Source organism: Trichoplusia ni, chromosome 4 (genome assembly GCF_003590095.1).
Source record: "Trichoplusia ni isolate ovarian cell line Hi5 chromosome 4, tn1, whole genome shotgun sequence".
NCBI classification, from domain to species: Eukaryota; Metazoa; Arthropoda; class Insecta; order Lepidoptera; family Noctuidae; genus Trichoplusia; species Trichoplusia ni.
The window spans coordinates 8030895-8045022 of record NC_039481.1 but is presented as its reverse complement, the minus strand read 5'-3'; the positions used below and the strand labels follow the sequence as shown (position 1 = coordinate 8045022).

The following is a 14128-nucleotide window of genomic DNA, read 5'->3' as shown; positions in this document are numbered from 1 at the left end:
TACTAGCTGACCCAGCAAACGTTTTTTTGCCGAATTTTTTTTTTCTAGATGTATTTATTTTTTAATGCCATATTATAAAAAAATATATTTTTTTAGTGTGGGCAACCCTTGTCACTTAGGGGTATGAAAAATAGATGTTGTTCTATTCTCAGTCCTACCCAATATGTATACAAAATTTCATCATAATCGGTCGAACCGTTTCGGAGGAGTACGGTAACTAACATCGTGACACGGGAATTTTATATATTAGATTTATCATATTATAATTTCGGTTTATTTTTACTTAAAAATTTGTCATTTAACAAAACTTTTATTTTTTAATAAATTTATGAAGTTGCCCACTGTTGGCTGCCAATATCAACCACTTCTCCAATGGCGGGTCTGCTGGTAGAGATTTCTTTGTTAATAAGCGGTACACTTGTACATCATATTCGTAATGCTGTGCATTTTTAATATTTCGTGTATACATAAATCCCTATCCCTACTAATATTATAAATGCGAAAGTAAGTCTGTCTGTCTTTTACGCTTTCACGTCTAAACCACTGAACTGATTTTAATGAAATTTGGTTCAGAGATAAAGCTGACCTAGAGAAAGAACATAAGATAGTTTTTATCCCGGACTTTAGAAGAGTTCTCTTGGAAACGCGATATAACCGACATCGGCACGGGCGAAATGCTAGTTATAAAATAAATAAAAATAATTCAATATTTTTTTATATTTAGAGTAGCTACCTTTTGCTGCTATGAGAGCTTCAATGTGTTGGATCTCATTGGAATTTGTACATGTGATGCCATTCTCTAGTGAGACTTTCCATCAAATGACACTTAGTGGTTAAGGGACAAATGGAAAAATACTATTAACATCAATTTTGAAACCATACATATTGACAATCAAAAAAGCATGAAAATAATAATAATTTATAAGTAAAGTAATAGTACCAGTAGGGCTGTAATAACATTAATTATGTTACACACCCAGAGTCAGTCTGGAAAATGGTCTAATTGATTTTTTTACCCATTAATATGCAATAGTTCTTTGGATTCTTCATGTCAGTCCTCATCCTATTTTACATTATAGTTGTTTACAGATGGTGTCTTTTTCATGGAGTTAACCCGTGAATGAAATGAGGAACCAGTAGCAACAATATAAACACATACCAAACTGGAAATTTCATAAATATGAGCACTGCCTTAATAATTTGGCCACCTACTGTTATATTAAGTTAGTGGTACTATCTATCCCACAGCTGCATAGGATAAGAATGGCTAAGTTATATTGTAACATAGTTTAGCTGCACCTTTACCTATATGTTGTGGAATTCATATTAAAAAGACCAGCTTAATTAATACAATAGTACAAGAATTAAACTTCTTAAAATTTTACAAATTTTACCATAATTTTTTGACTTACTTTAGTTTTACAGTGACTATCTGATGTGAGATAAATATATAAAATAAAGGATCTGATTGGATCATTAAGTCGACTCCGTTTTAAGTCAGCCTGAGTTCTTCATTGCTTTCTCAAATTGCCTGCCAGTAATCAAGAGCATAGTTAATGATTGGATTGATTATTTGTTCTGTTTCCATTTCTCTGCCTGGTAGTGGAAGAATTATTGGTAATACTTTTTGTATTTGTTCCTAGAATATAATCTTATCCTAATATAATTATTCTTTTTAGTTTCTCATGTGTACACATTCTAAGGAATTTATCTGTTGTTTCGGTTCATATGGCTTTCATGCTTCCTCTATTTAAACAGTATACTACAGTTAAAAATACCAGTAACAGACTATGTGAATTCTTTACCAAATAAGAAGGGTTAGTAAGTACTCTACTAATCATGCACTAGAAAATATGGCAATTCTCGTTGCTATCTTTGACAAGTATGAACTTTAGAAACCATTTTTAACATGTTTTAAAGATACAATTTATGTAAGAGAAACTACATCTGGTAATCCAGTCCTTAAGGGATCTGATCATGTATACAGATATGTTAACAAATGAATTGAAAGAAATGAAGCTTGTTATTCATATATTAAACACTTGTTACATAGCTTTTGGTCAAAATCAGTTTGAAATTATAACTGACTAGTAATTTTAAGAAAGTGGTCATCTTTTTTAGTCCATAGCTTACATATAGGAGCTTATTGAGCTTACTGCTCAAGAGGATTGAAGAAGTATGAATTTTAACTACATAAATTATGATTAAAGTAAACTAAAAACATACCCAGACATGCTCACAATCTGGAAGCATCAACCAAAATAGGAATGCACTTCTTACCTGATTTCTGATGGCAGCAACTGGTGTTAATCCAAGTTGATTTTGTCCTTGTTGAAGAAATTGATTAGTTCCAGGTGCCAGCATCCCAGCTTGGCTCAAATACATGAGGTGTTCAGAGTTTTTCCCAATACCATTAATAGCTATGTTACCATGGTGTTGGTGTATGTCATACAATCCTTGTTGGCCAAGTTGTGGAGCATTCTGCATGCCTTGGAGCTGTGGCAACATCACTGCACTGTTTTGTATTAAATTGTTTCCAAGTGTTGGATTTTGCAATGGAGCCAATTGTGTATGTACCATGTTGGTGGTCAAATGAGCTGGATGACTTCCAATAACTGAGGGATTTATGGTCAAGGTCCCAACTGATGATGCTATAGCCTGGTTAATAAACTGTTGTTGATTTGTCTGTGAATTTTTAAGCTGAACTTGAGCTTGTTGATGCATATTGTTCATGGTCATGGGATTGGTATTCTTCCATTTATCTGGATTCTGAAATTAAAGAAATTCACAATAAATATAGTATCAGTAAACATGTCAATAAACAATTATCAACTGCATTTTCAACACCAAAATAAAAAGCTATTACAAAACAAATTGTCTCACACACAAAACATTAATCTGACATTTACAATTTTAGGTTATAAATAACTGCTGTCCATTGTAAATACAAGTTGAAGTTAATAATGCATCAATGTAAACAAACCTCAGCAATTGTATCGTCCCCGACGGCCCAGCGTTGTTTGGGCGCTAAAGACGGCAGCTCGCCTTCTTGTGGCTCACGTTGGAACACGTAATGCACAGTGGCATCGTCCTGGCTACGAGCCTGAGAAGCGCGCGTGCTCTGCAACCCAGCTTCGCCCGCCTCTTCTTCGGCTGCCGTTCCCGGCCACTTCATTGGGCTACCGTGAGGTTCGAGCATTCAGTTTCACAATAGTTCAATCCCTCGTAACCGTAAACACAAAATGTCTCGCGATCTTTCCGTTTGTAGTTACGTAGAGCTACTACCAATAATAATACGGGCAGGACTGTTATTAAACCGATTTACATTATAAAATTAACTACAAACAACAAACAGATCTCGATATTGAAGACATTTATGTAGCAACGAAAACTGTCTTTTTGTCTTTGTAATGACAGTAGTTCTATCAAAGCACGATGACAGCCGCTAAGGGAAACCAAAATATTGCATCTACTGCAACGGTCTCCTTGACGGATCGAAACAAAGACAAGAAGTAAAATTAATGATTTTTACAATACGGAACCACAGAATTTTAGAATTTAGAAGTTATATGGGTTTAACTAATGTACTAACGTTAGGATTTAGCGATTTGTCGGCGTCTAAAACTGAACTGGATAAACACTCAAAATAATACACTATTCACACAATTTCTAAACAAAACGAGCACAAATATAATTACTATATGTACACAGAACTATTTACAATGTACAATTTTTACAAAAAACCCGGTTTATGCCATTGGCTGCTGTCGATACTTTCTGATTTAGAAAAGACGACAAACATTCTTCACTGCCTGTCCGCCATAATCGGTCGGTCGGGCAGATGCGATGCGCGCGCAACGCGCAAAACTATACTATAAACATAAATACATAATGCCAAATACGTTTCTCTACAAGTATTTTCTAAAAATATTGAAATTCAAACTGAGAAAGATGCTTTCAATTTTATGAAATCACTCATTTTTTTTAAAGAAGCAAGCAACCGAATTGGATTTACCAAAACCGCCAATCATTAGACGTCTAAAAATAAATCAATTTCGAATTATTTCAATGTATAGACTTATGATATATTCTCGTAAAGTAAACTAAGTTGTAAAGTAATCAGGTAATCGGATAATATATGTTTTATTTTATTTGCTATTTTTAATTTCTGTTTTCATTCAATTTTTTTTATGTTGTTAGTTTTGAAAGCAAATTGTTTTGTGAAAAGAAGCGTAACTTAGTTGTCAAATAACCCACAGAATGTAAACATTTCAAGTTTCAATTGTTTTTTCTTAGAAGTTTTGTATTATTGCTAGAAACAAAAAATCGGATTTATTGTAGAATAAATATTTTAATGGTGTGCTATAAAGAATATTCTATTCTATTCTAATCTTAGATAAATTTTTAAACCACAGTATAAAACATGAAAAAAATTAAAGAGATCGCACATTTGTAGCCTAATTTTTGTTTATTTCCTTATTTTGACCACAAGAATAATTAATTAGATATAAAAATGGGTAGTTGCTTCGATCTCTATATGCGGTAGGCAGACAACCGAGTCATCTTGAGTTGAGTGAGTTGTTTGGATGAGGTCTATATAAAAGCTGACTTCACGCCTAGGTATCTAGACATCAGACAGATGATATGATAAGTGAAGGCCGAAGAGTTAATAACTGTTCACAAAAAGCAGCTGGATAACACAATACAAAATACTTGAAAAGAGGAATGGCCTTTGTAACCAGCTGTAGGTGATTTTAAGCTGATAATATGATGATTTTAAAGGATTTAGTTACAATAAACTATAGCACTCTACTTATGTGCAGCACATTTCCATACGTATTCAGGGCCTCGATTCTGCTATTTACAATGGCTGATGAATGATTTTCAATTGGATTAAATTTGAAATTATTCCTAATCTCTTAAGCATTTTGCCAACATAATATTTGAAAATGCAGTGTATTGACCTTGAGTGTACCGTTCCCTACTAAATTTCCAATTATTGCGTGGAAAAAATGCTTATGAAAATACGAAAAGTGTCATTCTAAGCCAATTTTCATGAATTCATCGGCCATTGTAAATAGCAGAATTGGGGCCCTGGTTCCTTGAAGATAATAAACGAGTGGCTAACATTTGGGTAGCCAATGTCAATGTATTTTTTTTTCTATTTATCAGTTCTGGTGATCAGGTAATGGAAATCGAATTATGTTGCATATCTTTCCCCACTATGCCTCTTATGACTAACTAACAATAATAATCTGTTATATAAAATTCTTATGTCATCTTGCGTCTTTTTATATGGGACAGATCAAGTGGCGGTAGGTAAATCAAAAAATTAACACAATAATTATTGCGCAAAAAGCTTAAGAGAATAGGAATAGTTTCAAATTTAATCCAATTGCCAATCATTCATCGGCCATTGTTATAAGCAGGGCCCGGGAATTCAATTTGAAATTATTCCTATTCTCAATACTCAAGTATTTGTTTTAAAAATATATAATCTCGTAAGCCTTTTGCCAATACAATAATTGAAGCTTAATTGTATTGATCTTGGGTTTAGCGTCCCATACTGAATTTCCAATTATTGTGTGGAAAAATGCTGATAAAACGAAAATTGACATTATTTTTAAGCCAAATTTCATTCATTCATCGGCCATTTTAAATAGCAGAATTGGGGCCCAGAACGTACGAACTACCACCGAACCTCATGTACTTGTACTTGCTCTCCTGGCACCATCCGCATTTTCTGCTCGCGAACTTTACTCTTTTATATATAGTATATATTTTTCTTAACTCACCCAAGCGTTATTATAAACTAGCTGGTAGCCGCGGCTCCTTTTGCGTACTTAAATTTTAATGTTATGGATTATAAAAGAACGGTATAGATTTTTGTCTAACATTTGTTCAAAAGAGAGTAGACATATTAAAAAATATATGTATAACTGTTTACAGCAGGTATAGGGTAACTACGTATCCCATTAAGTGGCAGAAAGTACCTAGGAAAATCCATTGGTCCCTTTTGTCCAAGAGGCACTTACAGGAGCCAGTATGCAAAAACAGTGCACACCCTAAGAGTACGCAAGTTTCATGGTTTTATCTTTAGAAATGACGAACGCAAACTTTTAACCTCTTCATCAGTGGCGGATATACCAGCAGATACCAGCAAAAAAGATTTGTGGATGACGGTTTTCTGTATTCTGTTTTTGATGTTTTACAGATAGAAGTCGGCAAGAAATTTTGCCAATGACTTTTTCTTATCACTTATCATTTGTCATGGTTCGTTCCCTGAATCCGTTAAGCAATTTTCTATATTTACCCACTAGTACATGACACTTTGACAATTGTGAAGGCAAGGGCGGCAAAAGCTTAACAGCCCATAGCCTTGAATATTTGTAAATCCGCTACTGCTCTTCATCCCTTTTTTCGCAACAAAAAGTAGGTAGCCTATGTCCTTTCTCAGGGTCTAAACATGGTCTGTGCCCAATTTCATCAAAGTCGGTTAAGAGGTTTGAGCGGGAATGCGTAACAGATAGACAGAGTTACTTTCGCATTTAATATATTTAATTTATTAATATATTTATTTCTTAATAATATATAAAAAATAAATAAATAGCTGTTGCTAATCGTTATCTCTCCATGGGAATAACGCATGACCACATTACAAACAAAAAATCTATCTGAAGTTATATGTAAGAGCATACATCCCAGGGCAGCTTGTAGCGAGCTGTTCGTGAATAGCGACACAACGGAACTTGAGGGCCCCAGGGGGTCACTCTCTATGGGGACTCCCAGCTCTTTCTTGCCTTAACTGGTTCATTAGAGTTATATGCTTGGGGGTGGAAGAGTTTAATGGCGTGGCGAAACTCACTCCGAGTCTATGACCCGCGATGGTGCAATCGGTGCTGCACCTCTCTCCCTTAGCTTATCTCACTGATGTTGCCTTTCGCTGTAGGCAACGTCAGCAGAGCAGAGGGAACATCAGTAATATTCATTTATTTACTTTGCCATTATAGATATCTTCACCTAATTCGACATAGTAACTAAAAATATATTACCTTAACTATATTTCTTTACATACTACACAGTAAGTGGCCCTTGTGAACTCACTCAGTGTACAGTTGAATAAATCAATGTCATCAGCCACAGTGTTGAGTGTGCGCAACGCGCGAGTGAGGGCTCCAGCAGGTTGGTGCGCGCACGCGGCACTACCAACAGCCGCGGCCTGCGCCGCCGCGTCACATATTTTACTCGTCTGGTATACAAAAACCTATCTTTGAGAGTATACCAGAGTTTTGTATAAATAGAAGATAATGAATAAGAAATGGGCCGTTTTTGAGCCGGCGAGTCACGACCTGCCAATTTCTATGTTTTGAACGGCAGGTGCCATAGTTTTTCCATAGTATATAATAGGAACTATTAAACAAATTAGTTTTAACTCCACAAACTACATTAGTTTTGTAGGTACCTTGGGCTGTCCATGTGTTCTTTTATAGAGCAGGGGTGGATGGCCCTTGGTAGATACCCCAACACATTTTAGATTAAAGTTCTCAAGAAGGCCTCTGCAAGTTGGACCTGTGTCCCCGTACACGCCTTTAAAAAGGACCGTGTCTCTTCCCATGAAGATATCCCATGACAGAAAAGAAACATAATATACTAGCTGTTGCCCGCGTGGTTAAAAGATATAAGTTAGGAATTTTTCAACGGAAGCCCTCGAAGTTGAATAATTTTCCCTGTTTTTTTCCACATTTTCCATTGTATCTTCGCTCCTATTAGTCGCAACGTGATGGTAATAAGCCTAAAACCTTCCTCGATGAATGGTCTATTCAATACAAAAAAAAATCAATTTGAACCAGTAGTTCCTGAGATTAGCGCGTTCAAACAAACAAATAAACTTTTCAGCTTTATAATTATATTAGTACAGATATAGTAAGGATAAAAATGGGGATCGACTTACTGTTGGAAATTTAAAGTATAGTATTATAGAAGCTAAGAAAAAAAGCTTGTTTTCATATTCTAGAGGATGAAAAATAAATGCTTTCTAATTCTCAGACTTAAGTTACCCACGTTTTCAATGAGTTTAACTACACACATAGCAGCTACTATAATGTTTTCCATAAACTTAAGTGATAAGAACCGTCTACACCTAACGTTTTTCATCTCTGTGTTATTTTTGCCTACACCAGAACTTCCCTAGAATTAATCTATACTTCTATACTAATATATAAAGCTGAAGAGTTTGTTTGTTTGAACGCGCTAATCTCAGGAACTACTGGTTGAAATTGAAAAAATCTTTTTTTATAGAATAGACCATTCATATACCATCAGGCTGCGACAAATAGGAGCGAAGAACCACATGGACGAAGTCGCGGGAAACAGCTAGTTTGTAATAAAAAAAAATCTCCCATGCTAAAGAACTTAATCCTTATTTTCAAGCATTTAAGTCACAAGCACAAAGGCAGGCCCCAGACTAAGGACAAGCATTTGTGTGATACAGTCACGCAAATGCTTGTCGTACGAGGAGTTTGAACCAGCAACAAGTATCACAGTGGTTCTGGAGTGATAATTTCACCACTTGGTTTGCCTAGTAAGCTATTATTGATATAAGATATATATCAGTGTGAAAAAGCATGAAATCATTAGGAAATACCTAGTCTTAATAATTAAATTAGGTATTACTTTGTTCATAAGTTCCATTGCACCATTTCATCAACAACTAGATTTGATTTCATATTATTATATTATACACAAGCATTAAAACATTGAAAGTAAAAGAAGTCTTATTACTCAAATTTTTATTACTCTTATAGTCAGACACTTAAATAGGTTTGATCTTGAAGTGAAGACCAATGAGGGAAAATACTAGACATTTAAGATCTTGAACCAGATAATAAAAACCACGGAGGCCTTCTGGATCTCGAGACTGATTTACATCAACCAAGGATCCTGTTTTAGATGTTGTGAAGGAAATGTGTTCTTCCCCTATAACTATCTCCAACTCCTGAAAAAGAAATAAGTCTCAAAGAAACAATACCAAGTGTACCGGTTGAAAATAAATAATTGATTGAATATTGAAAGTGTAATTAAAACAGTATTAATTGCAACAATGGACATAATTTTTAAACAAATGTGTACAATAATAAATTGTTCATGATAACCCTACTTTATCGGAATAGTATTTAAGATTTCTCTACTTAATGAATAACACAAAAACCATTTGAAAATTTGGAATTCCAACAACAACAGGATAAAACAACTGTGCTGAATAATATTGCCGTACAAACTAGAATAGATGATGTGTACCTGTCTCCCCACTCGGTCTGGTTGTGGCCATAGCCGGTCGTCTTCGTGCATTATTTCTGAGTCTACTATAATCCTTTTGAGTTCTTCCATCACGCAAGGATGAACATATGCTTCTTTACGAATCATTGTATCATTTTTGTAATTAGAATTATTTGCGTACCGGAGTTTGCCATCGGGGCGGAATTCGAATTCTAAAAATTCGTGACCAAACTTTCCTTTGTGTCCGACATAGTAACGAATATAGAAGTCTGAAGACATTTTTATTCGTTTAACTTGAATGAAATCAGTTTGTTTAACGAATAATTACACACAGCACGCTTTGTTAAAATTCAGGAAGAGAAATCAATGTTTTTCTTAGCTCCTGTTAAACTTAATGAAGCGTAAGGCAAGAGCGCCAAGACCGAAACGAAACAGCGTCACAGATATTTTTGTATTGTTCAACTTCAAATCGTTTGCTTCTATACCGCAGATTAAAATTGAACCTCCTTAGAAAGAGTAGATAGTTTTAAATACCTAGGTCATGTGGTTGCCTCAGATTTACGTGACGACATGGACATGGAACGGGAACGAAGGGCTTTATCGGTAAGAGCTAATATGGTATCTCGTAGGTTTGTACGTTGCTCCACTGGTGCTAAAACAACCTTGTTTAGAGCGTATTGCACAACATTCTACACGTGCAGCCTATGGATTACATATACTCGAAGATCGTACGAATCCCTTCGGATCCAGTATAATAATGCGTTCAGGATGCTGTTGGGGTTGCCGCGTTATTGTAGTGCCTCCGGCATGTTCGCGGACGCGCATGTTGACGGTTTTAGCGCGATAATGCGAAAACGCATCGCTTCAATGGTCAGCAGAGTACGCGCCAGCACCAACAGCATCCTGAACATGATAGCTTATAGGGTAGATTCCCCGTACATGAATAATGTTATAAGACTTCATGTCTAATCTATTTGTATGTTGTTATTTTATTTTATTGTGATTATAATATTATTATTATAACAGGATTAGTATCTTATTATTTTTTATTCAGATTCAAACTATAGAGCTTGTATAATCGACTACAAAAATATTAAATAATTATGAAAAATATGTGAATCAGAACTTGCAATGTACAAGAAGATCTCTGATTAGAAGAGGTATCAATCTGCAGCAGGACATAGAAAGAATTAAGTGCATTTTAAATTTAGACATAATTTTTACAACACTGTTTAGGAAGCGATTTAGATACTGTCTTCGAGATACTGACTTGATCCAACAAGTGAAAAAAGATGGAATTACAAAAATTCCGTTTTTGTTTCCTTGAAGGCTTTTATCATTATTTCTAAGCTTATCGAAGAATACTTGAATCTTGAATGATTTTTCTAGAGTTTGACCGTATGACACCAATAAACCGATAAAATAAAACTAATGCTTAAGGTTTTCAAACTTAAAAAAGATTAAGTTGGAGTTCTTATTTCAAATTATTGACATTAGTCTTCAATTGAGTACTGCATTTGTTTTTTGTCGGGTCGACTGAACGTCTGCGGACTGTGTCTAGTTATATTTGTGGAATAATATAAGTAAAATTCTAGATATAGTATTATAATTATGTTTTGCGTTAATATCTAAGCTGAAATTTTGCTTTAAGTGAAGTTAATAACTATTTGAAAGGGGCGCCTTGTGGACGCGGTCCTTTTTATTCCGATTTAAAAGAATAATTTAATGTCTTCGAAAGATTATTTCTTCGTAACAATTTACTATAAGAACTTTCGAAGAAAACATAATCTCTTTCGTCTTTGTAACATAATATCGGAGTGTACTAAAAAGCCTGTTTGAAAGCGATTATTGAGATCGCGTATAGACTGCCAACCATAGACTACCTAGTTGTAGTAGAGGTGTAGAAGTTCCGTCTGTCAAACAAACCTTTTCTTTTCTGACCCAACCAAGATGGGTGAGTAACTTAGTCCTCTGTGTTTTTAATAAAATCGTATATTATCTCTGTAATGTAAATTTATTATCGTCAATCTTAATGTTAATTCTGTTCATAATTACTCGGTGCTAAATTATATGAGTATATTTTGTGTTAATCTCCAGATTTACAAGATTGTTGTGGAATGTATTAGGTTCTGTCGGTGAAGTGTTCATATGTGATTGACGTTGTGTGTGTAATTCAGGTATCAGTCGTGATCACTGGCATAAACGGAGAGCAACGGGCGGCAAACGCGCGCCCATCCGTAAGAAGAGGAAGTATGAGTTGGGTCGCCCGGCTGCCAACACCAAGGTGAGGACTCCGAACATAACCTTTCTTGATAATGTTATGTGTATTCGCCATGCGCTCTTATGTTCATTAGTAATCAGAACTATGTTATAACCGTTTAGTTAAACTAAGCATGACTCGTGTTGCTTTCTTCATTGATATCCTCAACTTTGTTTTGCAGCTCGGTCCCCAGCGCATTCACTTGGTGCGCTCTCGCGGTGGCAACACGAAGTACCGTGCCCTGCGCCTTGACACTGGAAATTTCTCATGGGGATCAGAATGTGAGTATCTTTCCACTAAGATATTCCACATTTAGGCATGATAATTACGTAGTAACGACTAGTTCATTTATTTAGAACTTAGTTAACGAATGTTATGATTGCAGGCTCCACCCGCAAGTCCCGTATCATTGATGTAGTGTACAATGCATCCAACAATGAGTTGGTGCGTACCAAGACATTGGTGAAGAACGCCATCGTTGTGGTGGATGCTACCCCCTTCAGGCAGTGGTATGAGTCTCACTACCTGCTGCCACTTGGAAGGAAGAAGGGTGCCAAACTGGTGAGTGCACTTTTACCTAATCAAGTTTACTAATTCTTGTAAGCTAATTCATTACAGTACCCAATAATACACACAGTCCAGTAAGCTTTTAAATTCTAATTGATTTGTATAATAATATAAGAGTTATTTTTATATTATTATACATAAAGTACTTAAACCCTATATTATTAGGTATTTTTATTCACCAAAGTTACATTTTTAGTACTGCCTAAAAGGCAGGCTAAGGATTGATTATCTAAATGCATACGAATAGAAATAACTATTAAATATTATTAATAACTAATAACTTTTAAATATTTGTAACTTCAAAAGAAGTACCACCAACTACAATGAACCTATTTTGTTAATTCAGATTTCATTTAATGTGAAAAATATCATTTGGTCTCATAAAATACTCTTCAAGATTGTCAGTGGTTCTTCATTTGTATTTGTATGTTTTGTTGTAATAATATTATTATCAAGTGCATGATAATAGTGCTTTACCTTTTTAATTCAAATATGTTGGGCCTGTTTTCAAAATTTTCAAGTATTTATTTAACCAACTTCATATTTGACTACATAATATTAGCATTAAAATTGTAGTCCTTATTTCTCTAATAAGTTAAATGATGAAGAAAGATAGCATTAAAATGATGATAGTTTGCGTGTCAGATGAGTAAACAGTGATTGTTGCAAATACTGAAGTGGCACTAATAGACGGAGAGTTTTATTATGTCTTCAATGAAATGATTATTTAATTTGTTTTAGACGGAGGCAGAAGATGCCATTATTAACAAGAAGCGCAGCCAGAAAACTGCCAAGAAATACCTGGCAAGGCAGCGCCTCTCCAAGGTTGAGGGACCACTGGAGGAGCAATTCCATACTGGACGTTTGTTAGGTGAGTTACTAGACTGGTTGTTTATCAATTGTATCAGTTACATACCTTTTCTGAGTTATAAAACTTAACTGTAGTCTTGTAATTTGATTATTAGATTGTTTTATGTACCTACCTACTTAGCCATTTTATTGTTGCTGATTATCCTTTACCAATGATGTGATCGAGAAGTTTTGAGACTGCACTTATGGATTGGTACCGTTTTGGGAACAGTCTAGCAGTTGCATGATCTATTCTGTCATAGTTACTCTGAGAACCTTATCTCTAATAAGTCACCAAGACTGGCATGTGCAGCAGCAATACTAAAGTCGGTTTTTATTTTCAGCGTGTGTGGCTAGCCGGCCAGGACAGTGCGGCCGTGCTGACGGCTACATTCTGGAAGGCAAGGAGCTCGAGTTCTACTTAAGAAGATCAAATCCAAGAGGGCGAAGTGAGAAGTGTAATGTAAAAATAAACTTAAAAAATATCTATTCTTTTATTTCCAACAAGACAATTTTCCAATAATTTCTCTGTTCTAAAGCTTACTCAAAATTGAACTTTTAAAACCACCTGTACATCTCATATATAGAATTCTCATGTCGCGGTTTTTGTTGTTACACTCCTCCGAGACTGCTTGACAAATTCTCATTGTTTGCATATTGGGTAGGTATGTGAATGGGACATCTACTTTTCTAAATGTTAGGGGTGATCCACTCCTAAAATAGTTTTATCGAATGTAATTAATTTTATGGAAATAATTTATAAATCAAATCGTTTGCTGTGTTAGTTATAATAAAATCGTGTGAGATCAGTAATTGGAAGTTAAGATCGTCTAAACGGCCTATGCTAATGAGGATCGCTGAATCTATACTAATCTATACTACTATACTAATATATAAACCTGAAGAGTTTGTTTGTTTGTTTGTTTGTTTGAACGCGCTAATCTCAGGAACTACTGGTCCAAATTGAAAAAATTCTTTTTGTGTTGAGTAGACAATTAATCGAGGAAGGCTTTAGGCTATAAACCATGACTCTGCGACTAATAGGAGCGAAGATACAATGGAAAATGTGAAAGAAAAACAGGACGGGTATAAATCATAACTTACATCTTCTTCTACCCACGGGAACGAAGTCGCGGGCAACAGCTAGTCAAAAAATAATTTTGTAGAAAAGCTAAA

General features: G+C 35.1%; 3 protein-coding genes across 6 annotated transcripts in view; 1 reads left to right on the top strand and 2 right to left on the bottom strand.

Annotated features, from left to right (window-relative positions):
* LOC113492886 (maternal protein pumilio) overlaps nt 1–3874 on the bottom strand; it is a 64660-nt gene extending 60786 nt beyond the window's left edge. For 3 of the 4 annotated variants that reach the window (XM_026870597.1, XM_026870598.1, XM_026870599.1), the window contains exons 1-2: nt 2984–3874; nt 2281–2769 (exon numbers count right to left, since the gene is read on the bottom strand). In XM_026870597.1, coding sequence (XP_026726398.1) covers nt 2281–2769; nt 2984–3199 — 705 coding nt within the window. In that variant the 5' untranslated portion in view covers nt 3200–3874. The remainder of the gene's footprint in view (nt 1–2280; nt 2770–2983) is intronic. The other variant, XM_026870596.1, reaches the window with a different exon arrangement.
* A 4898-nt stretch (nt 3875–8772) lies between these two features.
* Nucleotides 8773–9811, bottom strand: LOC113492884 (protein mago nashi homolog). The gene is made up of 2 exons (XM_026870595.1): nt 9298–9811; nt 8773–8995 (listed from the first exon to the last, which is right to left on the bottom strand). Exons 1-2 carry the CDS (start codon nt 9553–9555, stop codon nt 8813–8815), a joined length of 441 nt encoding a protein of 146 aa, XP_026726396.1. The 5' UTR covers nt 9556–9811; the 3' UTR covers nt 8773–8812.
* A 1318-nt stretch (nt 9812–11129) lies between these two features.
* LOC113492883 (40S ribosomal protein S8-like) lies at nt 11130–13437 on the top strand. The gene is given in 7 exon segments (XM_026870594.1): nt 11130–11230; nt 11454–11560; nt 11718–11817; nt 11922–12097; nt 12845–12974; nt 13297–13371; nt 13374–13437. Coding segments are annotated over 7 exon segments (624 nt in total). The 5' UTR covers nt 11130–11226; the 3' UTR covers nt 13406–13437.
* The last annotated feature ends 691 nt before the right edge of the window (nt 13438–14128 follow it).